Here is a 26,094-nt window from a genome sequence, read left to right on the forward strand (position 1 = left end):
GAGTGCGAATGTCATCCTTATCGCACCCCCAGTCAGTACCATGGGAGTTAAAATCTCCTAGGATCAAAAGCGGTCCAGGCAAGACCGCTGCTAAATTTCCAAGATCCTCTTTGAACTTTTCAATTTTTTCTTTTTCATTATTGGCTATCGGGGAGATATAGATGGATGCAATTGTCACGTGAAGAACGCCCAGTTTTGCCTTAACTGCGACAGTTTCTATCATTTCTTGTCTAGGGGTAGGTATTCTGGTGAAAGTGTGACTCTTTCGAACACCAATCAGTACCCCTCCACCCCTAGTAACGCGATCTTCACGGATTATGTTATATCCCGGGAAGGTTAATTTAATTTCATCCGATAGCCAAGTTTCACAGAGGGCAAACACATCGCAGTTGTGTTCGCCCACTAATGCTTTAAAGGAGTTTAGCTTGCCAAGCAAACTCCTACAGTTCCACTGTATGATAGTAGCCGTAGGAGCCATTAATCATCCAAACGGACCATCATACTTAAGCATGGCCATTGAGCCAGCCACTGTTTGATCATCCCCTTCAGGAAAGGAAGGGCCCAAGTTGCGATCATGTGCAGATGCTGCGGGAGGTTAAGGGTCAAGAGGAGGGATTCTAGGATCTCGGAAAGGGACGGTGTAGGGATCCTCGGGAAGCCCTTGGGCTCAGTTGGAAAAGCTAGGTTTTCCAAAGGAACTTCGGCCCGAGGTGATCGCTTCTTCTTGGGCTGCTTCCTGGCAATTTGGGGGGCGGGAGATTTGGGATCAGCGTCACGTTTTGGGACGGGAGGAGAAACTTTAGCGAGGCGCTGTGGTGCCAATGGTTTATTTTTCGTCTTTAAGACCTTCCGTTGTACCTTTTTATAAGGTACTCTCAGTGCTTTTACCGATCTCGGTGGCACCTGTTCCAGTGCAGTCGGATTGGTCTCGCCATTTGCAGCCGTGTTATCCAGCACTGCAAAGGGGTTCGATGCGTTTGCTCCCTTTAGAGCATCGCTGTATGAGCCGCGTGCCCGCTCGGCTACCGTTTTGGTCTGCTCCCTTTGCAGTTTCCGGTACACAGGGCACAATGCAACCTCATGCCACTCCTCCCGACAATGCGAACATTTTTGGGATGGGGCTTTGCACTCCTCGGTAGCGTGAGCCCCTCTGCATTTTCCGCAGCAAATCTTGCGAGTGCAGAACGGATCGGCATGTCCAATCCGGCTGCACTTCGAACAGGTGGCCACCCTTGGCACGTATGGCCGGTCAATGGGTATCCGGAGGCCTTCAAGGATGAGGGCCTGCGGAAGTACCGTTCCCTCAAACGTAATCCGGAGGGAGGAGGTCGGGATGTATTTTTTCTCATTTTTGCATGAGGCGTCTAGCTTAAAAAGCTTTTTTGCCTCAAGCACTTTAACCCTTGGGGTACCTGGTGCTATAAATGCACCAACCCCAAATTTCAAAATATCCTCCTCCGGGTAATCGAAATCCTCGATTACGCCGGTCACTTCAACCAGACTACCGGGGATATAAACCCGGTAGTGCTCCGTAAAATCTGGATCAGCCGCAATGACGTTGGCTTGAGCCCGGTCCTTTGCGGTAACCCTGATCTTATTAGGGCGCATCCGAAAAACATCGGTAACGCCCGGGTATTTCTTAAACAGCTGTGCCGCGATCGTCCTTACATCGAGCTGTTTTGATCGCGGCATGAAAAAAACAAACGGCTTTCCCTCCCATGACGGCGGGTAAGCACGTGCTCGATGCTCCGATAACGGCTCGCTGTTAAGCGTCAGCGGGGCATTGCTTGCCGGCGGGGCACTACTCGAGGCCTTCGATGTTGAAGGCCTCTCATCCAGGGCCACTTTTTTCGTGGCTGGGGCGGCCTTAGGGCGTCCTGGCTTACGCTTGACCTCCCTGCTAGGCCCAAGCTCCCGATCCGACTCGGAATCATCCTGCTCTACCCCCATGGTAGAGCCGGACACAACGGTAGGTTTAGGAAGAGGGAAAACAAAAACTCACCGTGGGAAACGATGCACAAATAAACACACACACACCTACACACACTCACTGGCTAGGAACGTCGATCGATGCGACCACGCTGCGTTGATACGCTTGCTTATCGCAACGATCAACGGGTACACACAGTCACAACACTAGACACAAACGTCGAACTGGGCTTAGCGCCAGTCGATCGAAGACACAAATTCCGAGTGAATATCGGAGAATGACGGAGACACCGATTAGCGAGCCACGAGTAATTACGTTGCCTACGCAATCGCACTCGAGAGCAATGACCACTATCTGCCTTTCGCAAAAAAATCGTATTGACGCTTCCAAGCGATACACATCCTCTCGCTACGGAAGCTGGAGGCAGACTGGATTTTTGAAAGTAATTGCACACAAAAATGTGTCCGAACAATTTTCCTTCAAAACATGCGATTAAACTATCTTCACACAATTATTGGGTTTACACGTAAGTATTTTCGTTTTCGAGCTAACGTAAGAATCTTCTAGTAAACTACTTTGGAAGCGTTATGAAAGAAATACCACAGATTGATAAAATTATAAGGTGTACGCGTAAGTATTGTCGATTTTTAGTAGTGAAGTTTTTTTCTTTCTCTGTAGCGGTTTCTACAGTGGCTCTGAATGCCTCACGGAAGGTCGCAAGAAGGCTAGAGCTTCCAAGTAATTTGAATTACGATCAAGATGCTGCAACTAGAATTTCAATTGATATTAGCGTCCAAACAAATATCGAAGCATAGGGATAGTACTGAGTTTATTTCCTTTCGTAATGCTTCAAATCATGGAACATGATTCATCTAATGCGTTAAATTTTTCGCTTCAATTTCCCCATACGATCTGAAGTAATCGATATTCAAACAGTACGATTTTGGCAGTAAACAAATCAAGAAATTGTATTGATAGGTGGTCCGGTGGCAGAGTCGACAACGGCGCTAGTGTTCACACGGCAGCAGAACCGGGGTTCAAATCCCACCCGGACCGTTCCCCCATAGGGATGACTGACTATCCAGCTACGTGGTATCATGAAGGCAGGCATGACCTAAGAGAAGAAGTACTAAAACATCTTTAATTTTTAGTACTTAAACCACGTTAAACATTTTAAAATGGATTTAGCATTCCTTTCATACAACATTTTTGTTAAAACCCAAACTGAAATATATATTCACTTCTGCTTTTCTAAAGTACCCTTTTATTTATCGGTTCATAAACCAAGCGTCTACAGGTTATAAATAATGTGCTAAAACACATAATAAATCCGTGATAAAAACAATTGTAGGATGCTTCAATCATTGTTAACTGTTATCGTGAATTGTTTTAAAAATCTAGACGCTTCTTTAACGTAGAAAAAAATCACGGGAAGCCATTGAGAGAGTGAATAAAATAAACGACCTCACTTACGGGTACACCTAACATGAGGCGGTGTACTGAAAGGTGTTCTTATTAACCAGAGGTCGACCTTCTTAGCATTGAATCACTTAATTACTAAAAAGCCAGTGAGACTTTTTCCTCGAACCGAAAATGCAATCCAAGATGAGCAATTGCATAGATAATCGAATAAGGTCGAGCCCTTCATCTCATCGGGCGACACAAATACAATTCTAATAATGAAACCCGAATTCAAATTATAACGGTTCCAATCTCAAATGACAGTTACACGACCTGTCAAAACAAACGTGCCACCCCATTATACTTATCATCTCATTTCCTACCTTTCCCAAATAATACACAACAAAAAAAAGGGTTTTTCCTCACTTTCTAACCATCTCCCCGGGGGTGAACCACTTCCTCATCACCAATTCCCATAACCTCATTCGCAGAACAAATTCGGCTGGACAGTAAGGGGGTCCAGCGCAAGAAAAAAAACGGGGTTAATTTACTTCTTGAAGTTCTCCTCAAGCTCAACTCCTCGTGCAACCACTAATTCAAAAGGCAAAGCTTTCGCTTCGGTGCTTTTTTGGTGTGTTTCTTTTTTTTTCGACCACCCGAAAGCTCACCACACTTACGCGCGATTGTTATTGTATTTCCACCTGGCCTGGTGCTGCAAAAAACAAAAACACCACTCTCCATCACCAGACCAAGACCATCCCCGTCTTGGCGAAAACCAGAAGCCAAAAGTTCCCGCTTTGTGCGATCGCTCGCGAGGTTGCGATGTGCTTTCGATCGTGTCTTTGTTTTGCCACGGCGAGCTTTCGGAGCGAGCTTTCACGAGCTGCGGTTAGCCGGGGTGGAAAAATGCCGTGTGAGGAAAAGTCTTCGGACTCTCGCGCGGCGCTGGCACGCGCGCACACACGCTCTCGGACACTCGGGCATGCCAAGCGCGAGCGCACCCGGTTCAGTAAGCCAGCGACGGTGGTTTCGAGCGTTTGTGTGGTCACAGAGTGTTTTTGGCTGTGGCAAGTGAGCGTCCGCCAGCGTCGAGACGCATCACCGCAATCCGACAGCGATCCAGTTTAATGGTTCTTCGAGCACACGCGCGTTATAATTGCACTTTACCGCATCAATCGACCGACGGACGGACGGTGCCGTCCATTAACGAATTCGTGTCGTAATCCGTCGTACCGCGGTTCGTCCTGTTCTGTGTCCACGGTGACTTGGCCTGCCAGGTGTTATGCCATCGGTGTAGTGGATCCTTCCCGGTGCATCGGTGCTGAAAAGTGAAGTTGCAGTTGCGCCGACCGATTCGCTAACGGTAATGTGCGGCGTGTAGTGCGCGTCGTTGCTGATCTGCATCAGCTGAGGGCGAATGTTGGGGTGCGCGAGCGTTTTCGACGCGAGTGATTCGACTCGGTGTAGTTTGAAAGTTGCATTTCCAGCTGATCCAGCTGATACGACACTTTCACTCTTCCTAAACTACGGTGCACACGCCATACATACATAACATGTGGCCAGTGGAAACTCATATCTGACTACGGAACGGAGTGCTTACAGCGAAACAAAAAAAAAAACGCCCGACACAGCATCCACCTTCACCCGTGAAACGTAACACGACTCCAGTCCGTCGCCAGCCGTTTGCGTGCTCCAGTTCCGGTTCTAAGAGTGTGTGGTGTGTGTGCGCGCGTGATCTTTCGCCGTGCGTACGTTCTAAGGCGCAATGAACAACAGAAGACATCAACGATGGATGAGGCAACGAACGCTGCCACTATTCATGGTCACAGGTAGGTGGTACGGGGTGGCAAACCACCGTTGCGGTTTGGCTTTGGCGGCTCGGTCGAGCACACAAATTTGCAAACGACCGGCCTGACGCTCGCGCGCGCGTATGTCTCATGTTGCCCGGGTGTCGTAATAAAATGCATCGAGTTCCTGCTTTGCGAGGGCTGCATTTAAATTTTTTCGAAGGGAAACTAGCAACCACCAAGTACTGGGTGAATGGGACGCTGGTTTTTTTTCTGCTTCTGCTGCTGCTGCTGCCTCGGTTTTGTTACAGGTGAGATCGTTCATGCTGCTGCTGCTGGTCGCGGTTGTCCTACCGTACTGATTTGAAAATAGTTTGTCATTACCATTGAGGTGGCGCTCTCGCGCAAAGGCAGTTTGCAGTTTCGTTCGCCTCCCTGTTTCGAGGTCTTTAAAGCCGAGCCCGAGACTTCCTCCCATTATTACTGTACTGAGGAATTGTGTGTGTGTGTGCTGAATGTGCGATAGTACGAGCTAGTAAGGAAGCGATCGTTTAGCACCCTAACTACATCCTTATTTGCTAGGGGTTTTCTTTTTAATTTTCCTCCGGGTGCGTTTTGTTCGCGTTCGGGAGACATTTTTCTGCTGCACTGGGAGGAACGCTACGGAAGCTTGGTAATGGTTTGTTTTTCAGCAAACAGTAGTGCAATATTAAAGGCTTTCTTTGCATTCTTTGAACTCATTTTGATTGACACGTTAAAATTATTTCCGCATTTGTAATTTTCCTTAACTGTCCATCGATACTGTCATAGGGCTATTATTTGTCTTCTAAAGCAATTATTCAGCTGTTCTGTTTACTTTCTTCAAGCAGATTAATAATATTTACAATAACGTTTATATTGTATAATAATTTCAAAACGTTCTTCTAGTATTTGCCTTATGCTGATCATGCTCGGTTACAATTATGTTTCCATCTGCACCATAGCAATGGCTTTGCTTTTCTGACATATTGAGTGGGCTCAGAGAAAAATGTGTTCTTCTACAGATTTAAAAACGCCTTAGTTGATTTAGATGAGTGATTCATGGCTATTAAACAACTCTTATTTTGACTCTTATTTGCTATTATGTGCTTACAAATAAAATTGTGTTAGACGGGACCTGTTGTTCAGTCAATTTACAGGGTTTTTTCATTTGATAAGGCAATAATATCCATTTTTATTGCACGATCCTTCGATGAAATGGCGAACAAAGCTAGTTAATATGGAAACGGCTTCAGATGATAGGAAAATCAAATACCTTTTATTGTGATGCCCTCAGCTGATATTGTCATATTGTACACGTCCTTACGGCGTTTGAGTAAGTGCGTGCAATATCAACGGCTACTATAACAATATCAACTGAGGGCATCACAATAAAAGGTATTTGATTTTCCTATCACCCGAAGCCGTTTCCATATCAACTAGCTTTGTTTGCCATTTCATCGAAGGATCGTACAATAAAAATTGCCTTATCAACTGGAAAACCCTGTATTATCTCCTCAACAAGCTTTTATTATAGCTTTTTTTTTACTTTTTTGTTTTGAGCAACTGGTCATAGTGCTTTTTTATTTAATGTAGATTAGTAGATTTTTTTATTTGTTGCTTTGCTGCTGTTGATTTATTTAGTTTTAAATGCATTTATTTAGATGATTTTTTGTTTGTTTTAAAGCTTAGGTTCTATAAGAAAAAACCTGTCTGATTAATCAATTGCTCATTTCATGATCAAGCCTTCAACAGGATTTTTTCCTTCAAATAAAGCAATAAAAATTATGCTTACTTAAGCACAGCAATGTAAGTAAGCTGGAAAAAATCACTCTTTCTTGCAATTGACTTCGATTACTTCATCAGTAGGTAAAGCATTCCGAGAGAGAGAGAGAGAGAGAAAGAGAGAGAGAGAGAGGAAAAAAAACCTTCCTCATACGAAATAGACGCTTTGATTAATGGCTCCAGCGCAGAAGAACTAGAACAAAGCAATCAGCACTGACCCCCAAACGGGTTGTCTTAAGAAGCCCAACAAACATACCCCTCATAATGCAACCCACGAAGCGCCAGGAAAAGAAAGCCATAAATCAAGAGAATGTGCAGCCGGTACGCTTACCCGCGATCGCAGTTCGAAATTCCCTGCTAAATGTCAGCCATCAGGTGATTTCGGTGTGGGTGCTTATGCTTCTGGTGGTGAATGTAACGCAACGTTAATGCGAACGCAAACACCATTCCATCACCAGATCGGTCGGCACTGAAAGAAGAAAAAAAAAAGTGCTCCCCGGACGCGAGCAGCAAGATGCAGCAGCAGCAGCAGCATAGCATACACAGCATAACGGGTGCTGAAGAAATCAACAGCAACAGTGAAACAAATACAGCGCACACACTCACGTAGCGAGATAACTAGCAGCAACAACAATCCCACACGCTCGTCTATTTTGCATCGCAGCCACCGGAGGGTAGTGGGTCTCGCGGTACACTTCCTCCTCCACCACCGTGGCTATAGGTTACCCCGTGAAACATAAGAGCTCCAACTTCTTTCGCTCGCTTGCGATCCGAAACGAAACCGAAAAAAATTGGAGTGTGAAATAACGAGCCTTGCAATATTGGCTCGGCTGGCTGGCCCGGAGGGCTCTGCACTGCGCGCTACAATGAGGAAAAAGACAAACATCTCACGTCTTGGCGGGCTGCCTGCCTGCCTGCCTACCACCGCTCAATGGTATGCGACATGCAGCAAGCGGCCTCGGAATCGCGGAAAAGTTCGAAGTGCGTGCCGTGAACGCACGAGCTGGCCAGAGGTAGCAGCAGCAGCAGCAGCACCTTCGACTCCCAACCACACAACCAACCAGGTGTGTGTGTTTCTACCGAGGGGGGATTGTTGCATGTGAATGCAAACATTACGAAGAAAGTAGAGGGAGACACGGATCAGTAAAGTAAACGAGCAAACACATCCCAACCGATCGCATCTTGGCCCATCTACGCTGCACGCACCGACCGTGTGTGTGTCACGTAAGCTTCGAGCTCTCGTGTGTGTGTGTATTTTGGGGCTCCTCACGGTGGGTGAGATAATGAGGAAATGCGCACACCCACCACAGGCGGGAATAATCTCCAGGTGCTGATAGTGCGCTTTCGGCGCCGTTATTGAATCGGAGCAAAACCACACAATTGATGTGCCTCTTCGCTGATCGGCTGGTGCTGAGGGGAAGATTGCCGCCCACGTTGCTCGAGGAAATGACAATTAAAAGGCAGGAACAATACGTGCCGGTAGCTTTCCGTTTTTGTGATAATAAGTGTAGAAGCTTTTAATAGACCTGGTTGCAAGTGAGCCGCGTTTTAAAGAGCGCAGCCAAACGGTGGTGTGGCGATATTATTCACTCACTGTGTGTTGGGATTGATTTATAGCGTACGACTCGGGCGATTATGCAATTTCGTTGAATTATTGTAGATCGAGCGATCGTTTAGTGGTTTAGATATTCACTGCAACAATCAATCATAGTTTTATGAAATTGCTCAAGAGATAATGGTTGTTTGGTATCATTCTCCTTGGTGTGATGTTTAAATCAATAGCTACGATCGATCCTTTAACGTCCTTTAACAGAAGCTTTGTTTGAGATCATATTCGATTTTGATTGTCTGGTATCATTCTCATGACATCATTGACATGATTTTTTTTCTTATTTGAGTTAAAAAAGCTGGGGCTCATTATTCTCGATGTCACATCTAAGTCTTGCAATGTAAATCAGGCTTTTTTGTTGGTGGGACTCGTCAAAAAAAAAACCATCTCTTGAACATTGTTTTCTTGTTAGGTTTGTTTGCTTCTTTCGACTTGTAAATAAAGCGTTACGACATACTCGTCACAAAACGCATGCATCCCACAACAATTAAGCGACATGCAAAATTTCAACTACGACTCACGAAAAAAGCGGGAGAAATGGAAAGAAAAAACATCGATTTCTCATACATTTGTGCGACCCAGTGTCCACCTGATTGTTTTATGACGTTCATCATAGTGAAATCTGCAGATACACGGTTTGATTGGTTAAATTATTCATGAGATGCTTCGCGGTACCTGAATGAGGTCTATCGGTTAGGTTGATTTGGGCTGAGGGATTCGGATGAAGAATGGTAACGCTTCTTGTTAGTAAGATGAGTTTAGTATCACAAAAACCGTCCATTGTTTTGTTTTGTCTTATTTGATCCTGCAATTTTTTAAAGCATAGATCATGTAGCATGAAAGCGAAAAAATCGATCTCTTGTTGCTATTTAATAGGGCTTCTTCTTGTGATGGTTCTTTGCCGTGTTAAATATTTAGTCCTCATTTTCATGAAGTTTTTTTATATTTTTTTCCGATTTTTATCTACTCGAGATGCATACAAGGTTATGCCCTATACCTTGCACGGAAGGATGGTTCAGCGTCTTCGTCGGTCAAAGGCCTTTGGGCATAAGGCCAAACGATAGGTCAGAACCTCAGAGACCGACCGTTTAGGCAGAATCTCATTCTAATTCTAATTACTCAATTTACTTTTTCGACTTAACGACGCGTTAAGACGCTAGAGGCCATTCAACGGATCACTAGCCACTTGGTAGAGCGTTTCATTGCGGGAAGTAACCTCAAGAGCTAACGTTTCCTACTCATGAACGTGATCGGGAACAAAAAAATAGAAAAAGCGAATAAAAACATAAAACACAAAACACCCAAACCAACTTGTTAAAACCATGACAATCCTTCAATTTGCGCGTTTCACGCCATGGTGCATTACTTGTAAGCAACGCTTGGGCTCAATCTTCGTACTGAATCGTTTACACGGAAAGATTTCTCCTTTTTCGTGCTTAATGATAGTTTCCTAAATGCCCAGTTTCAACAGGTGTTATTTATTTTGTTGACTTCTTGATCGATTGTTCTTGTGCATTATAATCATAGATGGACAGTAAAATATGACCACCTAATGTTAAAAAATCGTCAAATGTAGGAGAGGGGTTCCAATTTTCTGCGAATAAACTTAGCTAAATTTTGTTAAATTTAGTTTCAGATGTTGAGAAATCGATTCTATCATCGGATCAATCAAGATATCGATTCTGAGTATTTTGAAGTCATTTTCAAAGATATAAATGACCAAAAAAAATTTAAACAGGTTTTTTTTTAAATATTATAAACGAAAACAAATTTTGAATTTTTAGGCAATAATTTTAAAATCGAATATGAAAGTAGCTCTTGTCCTATTGTCCGTCACTGTATGCAGCTCGATTGTTCTTCAACATGATTGTCAGTTATTTTAATACTTTTAAATTTATCAAAACTAATAAAAATGTTGTATTAAATCATTCCGAAGACCTCCCATATTATTGTTCTGCTACTTTGATTCTACCAACCATGTAGGGTCTTGGCCTAACGCAAGTTCTGTCTTTCTTGACTTGGATACACTCGTAGCTAAAGTGGCCCGGATGGGATTCGATACCCGGTCCTATCATTTGAAGATCACCAGCGCTATCGTCTCGATCACTGGACCACCATGCTTTAATATTCGATTAAGTTCATCTTCTTCTTCCTTGGAGGGTTCATCTTCTCCTTCCTATAACTTGGTAGGTCTCGGCCTGCTATTTCTAGCTTTCTGTGACTGTGACTGTGACTCTTACCCGTGGATGGAAAGTCATTCCTACGTACGGGAAGGCGGGAGATTTGATCTCCGGAAGAGAGTTAAGTTTACTTTTTAAATAGCTTTAGAATACGCGTCTGTATGAACCTTATTTCCTTTCCAAATCCATAACAATTTCCCAATTTATGATAATTTAATCATTTCGATAGATTAAAATCTGTTTTTCGTGCAAAATCTTCTATTCTTTGCGAACAATGCACCTTTCCAAATATTACATTTCCAATGCTGTATATCACACCAGCGATCAAGATAATCTACAAATCACAAACACACATAGACACACTCACTCCCGACTAGTTTGCATACCGATCCCAAATCGCCCCCCAAAAAATAAACAGCAACAAAAATAAACAGAAAAACAGCATGCAAAAACATGCCAAAAACAAGAAAGGAAATGAAGAGAAGCTCCGGATCTGGTTCATGAAACACCAGGGGAAAGGCTTAATGAAGTCAACAGAGAGAGAGAATGAATAAAAAAAAAACACACACACTACTAACGCGAGAAAATAACCCAACTTAAGGTAGAGAAAAAAAGGGATAAAGATAAGATCAGTCCAAACCAAACGAAACAAAAAAATTAATTCGCTTCCCGTAGCCAGCCAGCGGAAAAAAAAAGATCGACAAAGGTGTTAACACCGAAACAGGAAGGATCGTCCCCGATCGACGGGACGTTTTATGTCGAATTTCCTCGGCCATAAATATGGTTGTATTGTTAAAGCCGAGGGGGAAAAAACACACGGGGAATCCGATGCTATTCTCCGTTCTGGGAGAGGATCAGCCCGTTGTTGGGTTGATTTGAATACAGCAGCAGCAATTACTCTTCCCATTTCTACCATAAACGGCATCACAACACACCGGCTGTCTGATTTTCTAATCGCTCAATCTATGGAGCTTTTGCATACCCCCGGGATGGCTTCCCCCCCCCCCCCCCCCGTCCCTTTCTTCCCTGCTCTCCTTCGCTTTTTGGGGAAGATAGTAGCGTTCTGTGGGTCAATATAAATGGTGTCTTATAGTAATTATAAGACTTTCTCCGGAAAGCCATTCTCCCTGCGGGTGCCCAAAACCGCGAAAAAGGCAAACCTTCTGGCGAGATAAAGCAGCAGCTACGAAAAGAGAAAAAAAAACCCACACACACACCCTCGGGGGAGACGATAAAAAGGGAGGCAAAAATAGTTAGTTCCGCATACGTCGAAAAACGGGTTTGATCAATTTTTTTTTCTTCTTTGTTGTATCGAGTGATCCCCCCTCCACCTTCTTCCTCCAGTTTTCATCCCCAAGGAACTCCGGATAGGAAGAAATGATCCCGAAAGGCAGGAATATCACACAAAATGGTCAAGCAAAACCAGGTGTTGTTATTGCTGCGTGCAAGATCGGAGGGAAAGTAGAGCGACGACAATGTGTCTCTGTGTCTTGCTTCGAATGGCCGTTGCTTTCCCGATTGCATTGCCGTTTGGGAGTTGATTTGTATTCTTGCCGGTCATTTGTTTGACTAGAGTGACCGTTTTCACTAACGTCACAATCATCATCAGCATCAGGTTTGGTGTCAGATGTAAATCCATTAAACAACAAAAAAAAGGGAAAGTTTGATGGTCATCAACCGGCTTACCGCGGGTAGTACATTGGCCTCCGATCGGCAATCCCGGTTTGGGTTCTTTTCCCTTTCCCTACATATTGTCCCGTCGGATGACATTGGCAGGGTTTGGAGCTGGACACCCATTTTCCACCTGTGCTCCACCCCATTTCTGTGGGCGAGACACGATATCGACCGACGCGGTTGATTGCTGTGAACGGTCTCATGGGCTGCTGCTTGTGACCCAGTTTGTTCACTTCATCCTCAACGACGCCGTGTGTACGCACGCAGCGTGTGATTGCGGCTCAAGTGCCCTTGCGGGTATGATAGTGTAGTACCGTTTATGTTTTCCACCCAGTAGCACTAGCTGACCGATCGCAAGGTCAGCCGGCTCGAAGCCAGCGATGTAACAACGGGGGAAGAAGAGCGCCAGCGACTGCTTAAGAGTGCTCGGTCGATCAGCTGTGTGCTATGCTGCGGCCGGTGAGAAGATCGTTGCGAATTTCATCAAAATCGAATCACGCGTGATGAAGGGCTCAATTATTTGGTCTGTAATTGGGTGTTATACGAAGGGTGCTTATGGCCAGACACAGACGCACACATGCGAGATGCGCGTTCGTGAGTCGCGAATATTAACCTTTATTTCGGGGTTTTTTCTTTAAGACGGCAGGCCTTAATGGGACCGATGGAGGTTTTAGAAAGCGTCAAAGTACCATTTTGAATATTACTTTTATAGTAATGTCTTAATTTGCTTGATTTATTATCGTTGTTATGAAGTTAGACGAAAAAAAATCTAAAGGAGCATTAAATTGAAAGTGGGATAAAATAATAATTAATAAAAACGATCCAACTTTTTGATAGAGAAACCTCGAGGATTTTAAATAGCGTGGTCTTTAACTTCTAGATAGAAAATCCGAATAGTTACATAGTGTCTTACATAAATGTGTAAAGGCTTAACGAAAGCAGTGACAGAAAGTGGCTTTCCACAGCCTTACTTTTTAATCACTGCGTTCGACCTTTTGGCGGACGCTTCACTACCTTACCTTCATCTCAATTTGGGCCAAACACGCCTCCTCTGCGGTATGTGATCCATTTGGATGACATTAAAAGACTGTACAGTCTTGCTCGTGCAGGTATCATTTTAATGACATGATCAGCCCATCGTTCTTACCCGTGGGTGAAAAGTCATTCCTACGTACGGGAAGGCGGAAAATTTGATCCCCGGAAGAAAGTTAAGTTTACTTTTTAAATAGCTTTAGAATACGCGTCTTTATGAACCTTATTTCCTTTCCAAATCCATAACAATTTCCAAACTTGTTATGGAGTCTATGTTAAGTCTTACGAGTCCGGTATCATTATAGAACTGAAAGTTCTTCGTTACGCTAACAGGAAGATCTCATTCCAAACATTTTTTGGAGGCTCTTGAATGCGGTTGAGGGTTTTTTTTTGCTGAATAAAGTCAGGTCTCTCACTGATCACAGCTTTTAGAACCTTGGAGTATTGGAGGTTGGTTGGAGTACTATAAGTGGCTTGTTTAACGGTACGATGACTGAACGACTTGTATTCACAACGAACCTGACCTTCGGTTCAGCCGATTTCCCCAAACTTTCTCCCCACTTAGAGCATCCAAGCGGGTTAATACGCAACTGTGTACTATGAATGTTCTGAAAAGTCCCAACTTCGCCGGGGAGCAGAGCTATTAACTACCAGCATAGCTCCGGCGGCCGATGCACCAGAAGAACTGACTTTCACGCATCAGGACCTGGTATCGAATCCCTTCTGGAACGTCGCTTTGCAGTCAGGGATGGCTTTCCAGCTAAGGATTAGACCAAGTCAAGGAAGCCAGATATAGCAGGCAAATGCTTCTTGAGGTTTGTGAGCCTAAGAAGAAGCCTAAGAGATAGCAACTTCATGGATGATATCTATGCCAAAGGTCAGATCCTAGAGTTAGTGTCATTTGGACTACCTCGAAGATGCATTTATTAGAGAAAATGTCGTTTAATAGGTCTTAAATTGTCGGGATTTTTTCATACTGACCATGATTAACCAGGACGATCACTTAAAGAAAATAAGACTCTTCTCCTTCCTCTTTAGCTGTATAGTATTGGTAGGTCTTGGGCAGCCATAACAAAATTTCTAGATTCAGACTTTCTAGATTTTACACTCCAGATTGAGGAATTATAGATTTTTTAAATATTCTTCTTGATCTATGTGATTCTGCTTTGGTCCGCCTGTAACATCCAGCTGCCTGAGCGTTCTACAAGCAATTCACAACTAAACAAAGTAGCGGAAAAGATCGGAAACTTGGGGTATATGTCCCCTAAAGAAAAAATGTCAGAACCTGTCCTGTCGCATAGTAATTCAGGCCACATTAAAACGACGCCAAAAGAGCACAAATACAGTTTAACTTCACAAATTGATGCTGAAAAGCCTAACTCGAAGAAATAATTAATAAACAAAGAGCTGTAACAGAGTATTAAACCTCGTGCAAAACAGCCGTTTTAACGCATTCCTTCCTCAATGCCTTATTCCTTAATAGGGTAATAGGGCCTCGGTAAATCGGCTAACTTTGTCTTCCAAGGAAAATGCCGCTCGATTGCTCAACACCAACAATCCTCGATCGAATCGCTTCCACTGCGCTGCGCTGCGCTCTCCCCCCCCCCCCCTCCTCCTCCCAGTCGCTCGCAGATCGGAAGAGAGGAAAGCGTATCCGCCGCCTTTTTAACCACAATTGAATATGCATTGAAAACAAGTTAATTGGTTGATCGATTAAACTGGCGCACTTCAAAAAATAATGATTTTATTATGTGCCCGCCGCGCGACGCTCGTGATCTTGAAGCGATCTGCGATCATGGATCTCCCCAGATCGGGCGGCCAAACAAAAACCAGACAAACCGAAAGCGTGCCGTCGTGGGAATGGTACACACACAGCAACCTGGATCACAGTACTGGCATGCGGGTACCGACAGAATCCGGCCCCGGTGGTAAGAAACGGCCAGCAAGGTCACCGGAGGCACGACAAAGTTTTTCTCCCTTTGTTTCGAAGTAATGCACGATGCACACGATGAAGGGACCAACTCTAAGCTCCGCTCTCGGAGAAGCGGAACAAACGCGCGGGTAGAACACAGTAGGGTGAGAAAATCCTTCAACCACCATTGTTGGGTGGGGTTTGGCCACCAAGTCACCACCCCCACGCCAACTACCCGCTGAGGACAATTTCAAACCCTGAAACCCCCGGAAGGGAGTGCACTCAACCGGTTGCAGCATTCTTTGTGTGAGTGGGTCCCCGTGATTGACCCGCCACCGGGTCGACACAATGTGAACGGTCAGCTAATAATAAGTTCCACCGGCTGGCAGATTAAATTTTCTAGAGCACTAAACCACTTAAAATGCAATTGCTGGCCGGCCATTTATGGACCGGAGTAGCTGCGGATGACCTACGTCGGTGTGGATTAGATCGCGAACGACAGAGCACTCCATGGCCACCGAAAGCTGGTGGTAGCTGCAGCAGCACAGCAAAAAAAAAATGGCGAAGAATTTGCAGATGAAGCAGTAAAACGACTTAAATTCCTTCGCTTCACACACATGTGGGGCGAAAAAAATTACAGCTAGCGCGCGGACGACTTCGGTCGTTCGGAATTCTGCCACCCTCAGAAATTGCCCACCATTTTACGACTCGCCGCCATCGTGGTTTCCTTCACAGTTTTACACCTACAGCGCATTTGACCGAAAATCAGTGGCCAATTGGCAGAACACCGTTCGCGGTTGCCTGCTGCATTGCACAAGCTTTCCGGGGATTACCGTGGCTCTCTCTCTCTCTCTCGGTGCGCGCCACGGAAAGGAAATCTTCAATCGATCCTCACCGATCGCGACAAACCAAACGCTATTTCATAATTAGCACACATCCACCCCGTGTCTCGCGGAGACCGTAATTGATTTGCTTGGAAAAACACCTTACGGAATTAATAATCTAAAGCCACCTTAGCCGCCTTAGCCGGGGTCGCAAGAAAAACACATTTTCTAATAAAAACGCCAGCCAGAGTGTGGGGTAGCCGAGAATGCGTACGAGAGACTGTTGATTGAGTAACGGTGTCGCCAATGACTGCCCCCGAAGGAAGCCTTGAGATGCGGCACCTCACGGCCACCAAATCGATCCGATCTGGTGTGTGTGTGTGTGTGTGTGGATGAGCTTTGTCGAGTGTCTGCCGATGCGCAAAAATTAATGTGTTGAAAACGAGCGTGACCAAACCGCGTGCGGCGGAGTCACCCGGTCACGGTTGGTCACCAGCTAACCCCATGGCAGCAGACGCACACGGATGGGGTCGCCGTGTGTGCACATCGAAACGGAACACAACATAATTTCGACCGTTTTCCACACGTTTTCCACACATTAAGAAGCTCGGCGAGGAGGGTTTTTTTGTTGTTGTTTGTTTGTGTGTCACACGATCACACGATCGGTGACTCGCGCTCATGAAAGCGATTTCTATTTGTCTTCTAATTTATGTCTGCTTGACCTGAAAAACCAACAATTTTTTAATCTCTTTCTCTCTCTCTCTCTCTGTTCACAGCGATGTGCATCATCGGATTAGAAGGAACGATGATAAGACCGGGACCGGGTCCGATTGCTCACCACCACACAAAGGATGCCACTGCTCGGCGGGACACTCATCAGCCCGGCGTTGATCCTTTGTTGGTAGAGGCGGTAGCTGCGACGGTACCGCGAAACGGCAGCTCGAGCTCATCATCCAGCCTGTCTGCCGCCGATCGGCACCGGAGGCTGATACCCTACATGCAGTACTACGTAACGTCGACGGCCGGACCACCGGCGTCCGGGGGAACCGATAATGCGGACTATCAGCCGTCGTTCAACCAGGTCTATAATTATAGGCCGATCGTGAGTATTGCCTTTATGTATGCAGATTGCTAGGATTAGGAGGCCCCGTTCCTGCGATCCCTTCACGTCGTGGTTCAGCTGGCCAGCTGTGAAAGGGAAACGGACATTATTTGGATAGAATAAATGGAGCAGAGCGTATTGCCCTCGGTTTATGTAACGCGCGAGACAATGACATGCCCCGGTCCCTATCGACACCACGCGATCGCGGGGATCGAGAATCTAGTGCAGATCATGACTTTACGCCATTTGGGTTTCACGTTTTCTTTTTTTTTTCTCTCCCCCGGACGGCATACGCTCTCCTACGCCTGTCCACTGTCCAAAAATCGCTCCAATATATGGCCTGCTAACTTCGCTTTACTTACATCAAACCCTTCATTTTTCTCCCTCGCACACACACCTTTGTTTAGAATGTTCCCGTCCGGCAGGAACCTGCGGGCGACGTGCGGCAAAATTATTACACTCCCAAGCACGCCAAACCGCAGCCATCGGCTGTGTACCGGCAGCAGGAGGAAACGCTTACATACGAGGTACAGCAGCGACCGCTGCACCGTAAGCAGTACTACAGCACGGCGACAAAGTTGATTTCATCCAGCGGGCTTAAGTCACTCCCGTCGGTCAGCATTAGCCCGTTCGCGTACGAGTACAATCACCGACATCAGCAGCAGCAGCAGCACCAGCAACAAACGCCCGTGAAAGTAGTGTCCCTGGGTGGATCGGGCTCACCAACGTCCTACTCGGTGCTCAATACCGGTGCCGATCACGGAACCGATGGTGACATTTACGAACGACCGAAGTACGCCGTCATACCGCGGGAGCGCGATCAGTACGAGCAGGTGCCACCACGGTTTGCCGTGCTGCCCCAGAAGCTGTACGGTGTGGAGATGCACACAAAGCACGAGACCGATGAGGGTGATTTACCGCCGGGTAAATACTTTCTACCGACGGTGGCTAGTGAGCTGGCTCCATCACGTAAACCGGCACTGGTAGGTGTGATTTGGCCGCGGGAAGAGAGTCGGTCGATGTAAATGAGATCCGTTTTGTTTATTCCAGTACCAATCGGTTCCGGGCACGTACAAGAAGAAGATCATTAATCCATTTCTGCCATCGAACACCATACCGGGCCCGTTTACACCCATGACTGGTGGAAGTGGCGGTAGCTCCAGTGGCACTAGCTCCCTCACAGCTAGTTCCCCGCATCAGCAAGAAGCGGGACGTGGTACGTCGGGAGGTTCGCAGATTTCGTACCTTAAGAACGCAGTTACCGAACAGCCGACCGTGGCCGTGTACTCATCGTACGATCATGGTGCTCCGGTTCAGGATAGCCGAGCCCACGGGGAAGCTGTATCCTCGCCGTACGTGGTCGTCAAAACCGTCCCAAAGTACTACTACGAAAAACCAAGGATTTCAGTGTCGACCCCGTCGACTCCAGTCCCGTACCAGGTGTACTACAAAGAGAAGCCCAGCGAGGGCCGCAAGCAACACTCCAATCACAGTGGTAAGTTGGACCTTTACTCCACTTCAATCGAAATGGAGCCTCTTAATGACTCTTCTCTTTAGGTTACACAAGACCACGGATACCAGGAGGAGTGGTTCCGGTAAGACTTTCCGTCGATCCACACAATCATGCTGGTGAGCCCCAGTCCGAACAACCTTCTGGGTCGTATTACAAAATTGGACAACAGCTGTACAAGGTCCAGGAACACTCTCCTGCACCGACGAAGCTTCAATCCTTACCACCTCCGAGACAACATCTGACAGAAACGATCCTGCCCCAGAAGGTAGTTGTGCCGGAACTGGTATCTGGGGGCGGTAAGAGTCCATCCGGCTCTGGCCAGTACTTCATAGGACCGAACTACAAGGTGTACAAAGTACCGGTGAAACATCATCACGTACTACCCGACTCCCAATCGTACGTCCCTTACTCACACGCCCCACAACCGGTGGCAACGTACTCCAGCACTACGCCAAGACCTGTGAGCTATTCTTCCGTGTCGCCCGTCAGTACCGTGCCACCACCAGTTCACGAAACACCTCACTACCCGGTTTATCATCATCAACCTTCCAAACCGGCCAGGAACAATCGCACCGAGTACGCCAACCGGCAACGCTTCTATCCCCAATCGATGCGCCATCCAAGCCAGCATAAGCCACGACCCATTCCGCTAGCTCCGGTGGCTGAGCGCGAGCAAGCCTTAGGACTTCCACCTGGGGCAGCGACCGGATCGCTATCCGATCTCCTTAAAAACCTCCAAGATAGTAATCTTCTCCCGAAAACACTCACCCCGGACAACATCGACAACTCCATCCGTACGCTGGTGAAGATTCTGAACAATCTGAAAGCTAACGGTCACCACCGGCCGGAGGAAATAGAACGTCCCGAGCTAGCCGAACCAGCTTACGAGCATCCGAACTACACGACCGTTGAGCCAGACGCGTATGTCGATGCGGACAAGTACCGGGCGGGGCCTCCGATGCTGATCAACAAGATTGTATCACCGGGACCGAACACCGGCAAACCGGGCATCGATTACCCGGCCCTGGCAGAGATCCCGGAAACGAGCTTCAAGTGTAAGGATCAACGGTACAAGGGCTTCTTTGGCGATCCGGAAACGAACTGCCAGGTGTGGCACTATTGCGACCTGAACGGTGGTAAGGCGTCCTTCCTCTGTCCGAACGGGACCATCTTCAGTCAGGTTGGTAAATTGGTGCGGGTATGTGTCTGGCGCCATCTTCTCATGCTTCCTGTACGTCTCTCTCTAGGTTGCTCTGACATGTGATTGGTGGTTCAACGTGAAATGCTCCACCACGGCGCAACTCTACGTGCTAAACGAACGGCTGTACAAGTACATTCTCCCGTTCACACCCAAGTTCCCCGAGGATTACAGTGGACCACTCGTGGATAAGTGAGTACCGACCGTCATCCCTTGTGCCGCCACAGTTTCCTAACCCTTCTGACGCTTTCTCTTCCAGATATCTTGCCCTCAAATTCCAGGAGATGGAAGAAAAGATGAAGCAACAGCGTGCCAAGGGAGCCAAGCAAGGTTCGATCGAGATCCCGAACGCCGTCCCGGAGAACGATGAGGTGAACGGCAACACGCTGGAAGACAACGACGAGCGGTACAATCAGAATCAACCCTATCCGATTAAGTACGTCACGACGGAAGCGGTCCCGGAGCGTGCCTCCGTAACACCGGCACATCCCACCAAACCGGTCGTCTCGATGCCATCCGGCCGTCCTTCGCCGTCCGTACCAATCACGCTCGAAGACATCGATGCGGAACTGCAGCGTGGTAACGATGCCGGTGGAATGATTGAGTCTTCCAGCCCCACCAGCAGTACGCTGCGTCCTTCCTCCATGGCTGGTATGTCCGAGGAAGAGCAGCAAGATGATGATGATGATGGAAGGCCACCGGCATCCTCGATGTACAGGACCTCGTCCGTTCCAACCACCACGACGCTCATCATCGCGACCGAGGAACCTCCGATCGATCCGTTCCGTTCGGCGGAAGACATGATGATCGAAGGTCGGGAAGAGGACGATTACACGAACGTGCTGAACACGGACCACCCGGTCGGTGTGTCGCCCCTGCACAGCCATCCAACGGCGGCCGCACCCATCGTGAGCAAGATACGCCGCATTGAGGTTAAAAACGATGGCACCAGTGGGCATCTCGTACGGAATCCTGGTTACGAGCGAAGAAGGAAAAGGTGAACGGGGAGCATGGGAGGACATCCCGTGGGATGTGTTGATGCGGGATCAATACTCAATACGAAACTCAATAAACTTTTGTACAATATTGTAGTAATAATATAAATTACATCGAAAGCTCGTGTGTTGGTTTCCTTCGGCAGATTTTCAATGGCCCACTTTCTTTTTCCCGGGTCGAAGCGTTCGTTGACCTAGTTTACCTTTAAGTCACACGTTCCAATGATGGTTAAAATACCTCACACACACACACACACACACAGGATCGATATGGTGTGTTATCGACTCCCGGCCCCGGTCCCATTCGCATTAGCTTCATTTATCATTTTGTCGTGATAAATTAATGCTTGCGCTTTTGGCCAGCCTGATTGTGTTTTGCGGAAGCATGGAACGGTTGAGCCCTCCGGGAAGAATCGGTGCAGTAAGTCAACCCTGAACGATACTTGCCACTCCGGAAGTACACAGCAGAAGCGAGGAGACAACGGCATCGGTCCTGGGGGGCTGGGCTGGAATCGATGGTGGGAGAGTCGTATCCGTACTAATCCTTGCAGCACACAGCAATCGATTACGCATGATTTACAACGGTGTTCCTTTTGTGTGGAGCAATGCTGGCAGAAATTGCTGGTACGGATACCGTAACCAGGTCCTACAGTCGCTTTTAAAAAGAAATTAGTATTCTACATAACAGATTAAATGTCTGTTTAAATGGATTCTGATTTCTATTCAACATTTTATTCACAAATTTAATGTTTTTCGTCAATAACTAATAATATCTATCTGTTTGAAATAACCAATCGACGCGCTGTGAGCTTTTCTACGCGAAAGCTTTCAGTATACAGTTGCGCACATGTAATGCGGGACACTGGAAAATTGAGGCGCTTGCTATTGGTGACATTCTGAGCCCTAACTGTCCACGATGGGTTTACATATTCAACGTTCCTTTAGGTATTCTACAAACATCTACAAGTCCTTGCTAGCCATCGAAGTCATAAACAGGAATGTTCACATGTCTTAAGTTGTTTCTCGATCTGGCTAGCGGAATAACTACCGTCCTTGACCAATAATTGATAGAAAAGAAACATCACTCGATAGAAGTCTGCTCTGTGGGCTTACGGTGTATGGAAGGTAGTTTAGAGTCTATTCTAGTTATGGAAGACCACCGACTTAAAGGTAAGTTTCACAAGCGCCATAAGCTTCTAATTCTGAGCTTATTTATTTTCCCTTGGACTACATTTCCGGCTCTTGGATTTAAGCCCATCTTTTGTTGTCATAATTCTATAAAACCATTGAACAAGAAATATCCTATGAAATTCTACTTCTACCTTACGGCATACTATCTTCTCGGCTCGTTTTGCCCGTATTGGCTGGCTATACATTCAAATTTCGGGCATCTTTAATTGTAACATTCGGAAAACTCTGGCTGCCAACAACTAGAGCACTAAAACGAGAAAATCATTCAAACGCAATAAGAATAAATCAACTGAACTGAGAATGTGATGTGATTTTATGTTTGATGTGACATTAATTGACTTCAACATGGTTAGGGAGTTCAAATGCAACCATACTATTTCTAGCTAACTCCTAGCTTTTCTAGTTCTATTCTAGCTTAATAGAAATTACGCAAATATTCCGTTAAACAATATTTTAAAGTAGTTGGATATTTTCAGAAATAGCTTATTCTATCGTTAAACTGTTTCGACTTAACCGTATAGTTTATTGAAATTTCATTGAAGCTAAGCTAGTACTAAGGCCACAAATGACCTGGAGATCCATACGACAATGAGTCCTAAGAGTACAATTTGTAATGTGAGCTAGCTAATTCAAAGCATTTACCATATCTTTAGACAATGTTATGCATGGATTTGGATAATTTTTATTCACGAATTCATCAATTGAAAGAGTTCAGAAGATAGCAAACATTCTACCATAGGCTACATTTCAAGGTGTCCCAATCTAATTGGAAGCAACTGTATGCGTCTCACAGTGCAATAATGCTTGAAATTCAATGTACGCTACCAGCCAACAGCACGCAGAACCAACGCTAGGCGTTTGTCATTTTCTAGTAAAAAACGATTGCTATTCCCACCTGTAACATTGGCGAGGGATGAGCGAACGTACAAGCGCAATCCCACCACAAATCGAACAGCACACCGATTGCAAACATGAACACACGCTCTGCACTACATGCCGATCTAAATCAAATTCCACATGGCCTGCAGCAACAGCAGCAGCAGCAGCCAGATTGCATGGATATGCGGATACCAAATCCGTTAAACCAAAACCGAAATCGGAAACCGCATAAAGGGGCATGTTGTTTCGTTAAACCCTATTCCGTGTGGTTCGGGTAGAATGTTTTAAAATTATTCTTCAAACAATGTCCTTGCCATCTTTCACATTATTTGCTTTTAACAACAGATGTAATGCTAAGCAGGTGTTGGTAATGTTGTGTAGCAAAGTGGTTGCAGACAGCAGGCGCTCGCTGCCAGTGGAAGTTTGTCATAAATCAGGAAAGATTAACTTCCAGCAGTACGACGCTTGCTATAGCGATGGGTGGGTCGACTCGAACCTAGCGCGTCGGAACCATCCGTAAGCGACCCGGAATCGTTCCACCCACGGGTCTATCTCGATTCCCATAGGAACGACCTCGACTCCGGGTCGAAAAAGAGTCGAATGACCCATCACTAGCTTGCTACCGGGCATGGATATGGTACGTTCTCTAGAAGATGCCATTAAATTGTTGGTTCTTTTCCCTGACTGTTGTGTGTCCGTTTTGGTAACAGCTTTTCTTTTCGCCACCGGGGGATTAAGGCAGTGGGGGAAACAAGCAGTTGTGCGTTTTCCTTTTTACTCTGGATAAACTTTCTTAAAGATTGGGTCCGTAATGCTTCTTGTACATAGCGGAGCGTTAACGCATACAAATTGCAACAAATGTCTATGCTAAGGGACAGTAACATTTACCGTACTACCGATTTACCATTCAGCTCTTTTGCGATTCGTCGTTGAAAAACGTAAGTATGCATAGCTCCGGTCTAAAGCTAAGTATGGGATCATCATCGTCCGATGACTCGTCCTCTTCGCCATCTTGCACCACCGTTACGTCCTGCTCGTCCGCCTCCGAATCGGTCATATAGTACACGAGCACCGAGTTCGGATGCGTTCGGCGGGAAAAGTTGTCAAACTTCTGGCGCCTTGCGGTGCCCTTTACGCCGGACAGATCAAGGTCCTGCCTTTGGATGAGAATCTTTTCCGCATTCCGCGATAAACCCTGATGGATGGGCTTGGGCCGATAGATGACGGTCCCGTCCGTTTTGTACCGGCAGCGTCCATTGACGCTCAACATTTGCCGGTAGTTGAGTGGCAACGGGTATCGCTTGCTTTGTTCGGTGTTCTCCTCCGGTGATCGGTTTGCCGCTGCAGAAGCACCGGTTGCAGCGGATGTTTCCGTCCGGTGCTGGATCTCACCCGGTTGCTTTGTCTTCTTGATCGAATGGGACGACTTTCCCGACGAGGAGTCCGATATCGTTATGTGTGCCGCATTGTCGGAGCTACTGGTGTCGCTGGACGAGGATTGGAAGGATGGTTTGGTCGTTCTAGCTGCATTCTTCCTGTCAGTATCCCTTTTGATGGTTTTAACTGTATAATTCGGTTTGTATGATTCATCCGAACTTTGTCCGGACGATTCCGAAGCGGAAGAGGACGATTCCGAGCTAGAAGACGTGTCGTTGATCACTTTCCGACGCCACTGTACCTTTTTCACCGGTTTAAAGCGTGCTCTTGGTGCAGCTTTTTGTGGCTTTGGCAAATCTTGTTCCACGCGCGCTTTCGGTACTAGCTTTAGTGAGCTTTCCAGCAGCTTGCTCAACGATGTACCGGTACTCGAGGGGATGTTAATCGGGCGTGGTCTTTGCTGCTGCATCTGATGTCTATCCCGGCCGCCGGCACTTCGGAGTTCCTCGATCGCAGCCGGAACCTTGAACGGGGTAAAGGTGGTCATGTTTCCGAAAAAGCTGTCCATCGGTAGCATCGGTAGCATCGTGCCCGCACTGCTTCCATTCGATATGCGCGGATCCCCCGTAAGGTAGGACGAGATGGTTGTCCTCTCGATCTGCCGTACGATCACCCGTCGTTGGTCGTTGTCACAAAATTCGTAGTTCGAGCTGTGTTCGGCCGTCAGCTGTTTGCGTTCGGCTTCGTTCAGCACCGACACGTTCTCCCGGTGCGTTACGTCCATCTGCGTCTTTCCGCTGTATTCGGTGAACCGTGTTTCACGCTCCTGCGTCACCTGTTTGCCCGTTCCGAGCTCACTTTGCTCCAGCCATTTCTGTACGCAATCTATGCTCTGCGAAAAGTTGCTGTTAAAGATGCGCTCCAGCCCATTGGCTTTCCATTCGGTGGTCCGTTGCTGCATGGCGGCAGCAACTTCGTTCTCGATAGCGGTATAAATGCGAATAATTTCCGCCTTGGGCAATTCTTCCTCATCACTGCCTTCGAGTGCTTCTTCCTGGGTGGAGGGCGGCTGTTGGTCGGCGTCAGCGCCACCACAATGGTAAACCTCCAGCGCATCATCGATCGCCATTCCCGTATCATCGTTCTGGTTCGGTTTGTCATATTTCTAGCAAACAAAAGTTCAAAATTACATTTCCCGATCATTGATCGCCCTGGCTCCCTACTGGAGGCTCGCTCAATACATACGTCCATAAGAGCTTTCCACTGTATATATCGAGCAGCGATTTGCTTGTCGTCGGGCAGAATGCTTACATTCCTGGGGAAAAGGGTGCCAAGGCATTGTTGGGTCAATCAGTTGTTGCTACCAAGCCGGCCGAACAAAGCACATGCTTTTGTTTACCTACTTTGAACCGTTCGATTCATCCTTGCGGGTCGATTTCGAGGCGTCACGATCCATTTGCGCAGCAACAATTCGTTTCCGATGGCACAAAACACTAATTAAAATTAATATCCACAACAAATAAATCCACTTTCGCGCACGGCGTGCGAACGCTTCGTCTGTTTGTATTGTAAACAATCGTTACAAAATTGAAAACCGCTTTTCGTCGAAACTGTCATCCTGCTTCAGCGGTTGCCGCTAGAGGGCGCGCGAGTGATTTCCTTCGATCGGTGTGCGTTGCTTGCGCAT

At 46.6% G+C, this 26,094-nt stretch overlaps 2 protein-coding genes across 3 annotated transcripts; one reads left to right on the forward strand and one right to left on the reverse strand.

Moving 5' to 3' along the window:
* The first annotated feature begins 4,302 nt into the window (after positions 1–4,302).
* LOC118510737 lies at positions 4,303–21,086 on the forward strand. The gene is made up of 7 exons (XM_036052953.1): positions 4,303–5,160; positions 16,929–17,254; positions 17,662–18,237; positions 18,305–18,749; positions 18,812–19,947; positions 20,015–20,157; positions 20,225–21,086. Exons 1-7 carry the CDS (start codon positions 5,097–5,099, stop codon positions 20,964–20,966), a joined length of 3,432 nt encoding a protein of 1,143 aa, XP_035908846.1. The 5' UTR covers positions 4,303–5,096; the 3' UTR covers positions 20,967–21,086.
* Positions 21,087–22,645: 1,559 nt separating this feature from the next.
* Positions 22,646–26,001, reverse strand: LOC118510738. Of its 2 annotated transcripts, none has more exons than XM_036052954.1 (3): positions 25,811–26,001; positions 25,653–25,722; positions 22,646–25,572 (listed from the first exon to the last, which is right to left on the reverse strand). In XM_036052954.1, exons 1-3 carry the CDS (start codon positions 25,861–25,863, stop codon positions 23,938–23,940), a joined length of 1,758 nt encoding a protein of 585 aa, XP_035908847.1. In that variant the 5' UTR covers positions 25,864–26,001; the 3' UTR covers positions 22,646–23,937. The 2 variants fall into 2 exon arrangements, with proteins under 2 accessions (XP_035908847.1, XP_035908848.1); XM_036052955.1 differs by having other exon boundaries at positions 25,807–25,983.
* Positions 26,002–26,094: the final 93 nt, after the last annotated feature.

Source organism: Anopheles stephensi, chromosome 3 (genome assembly GCF_013141755.1).
Source record: "Anopheles stephensi strain Indian chromosome 3, UCI_ANSTEP_V1.0, whole genome shotgun sequence".
Classification (NCBI taxonomy): Eukaryota; Metazoa; Arthropoda; class Insecta; order Diptera; family Culicidae; genus Anopheles; species Anopheles stephensi.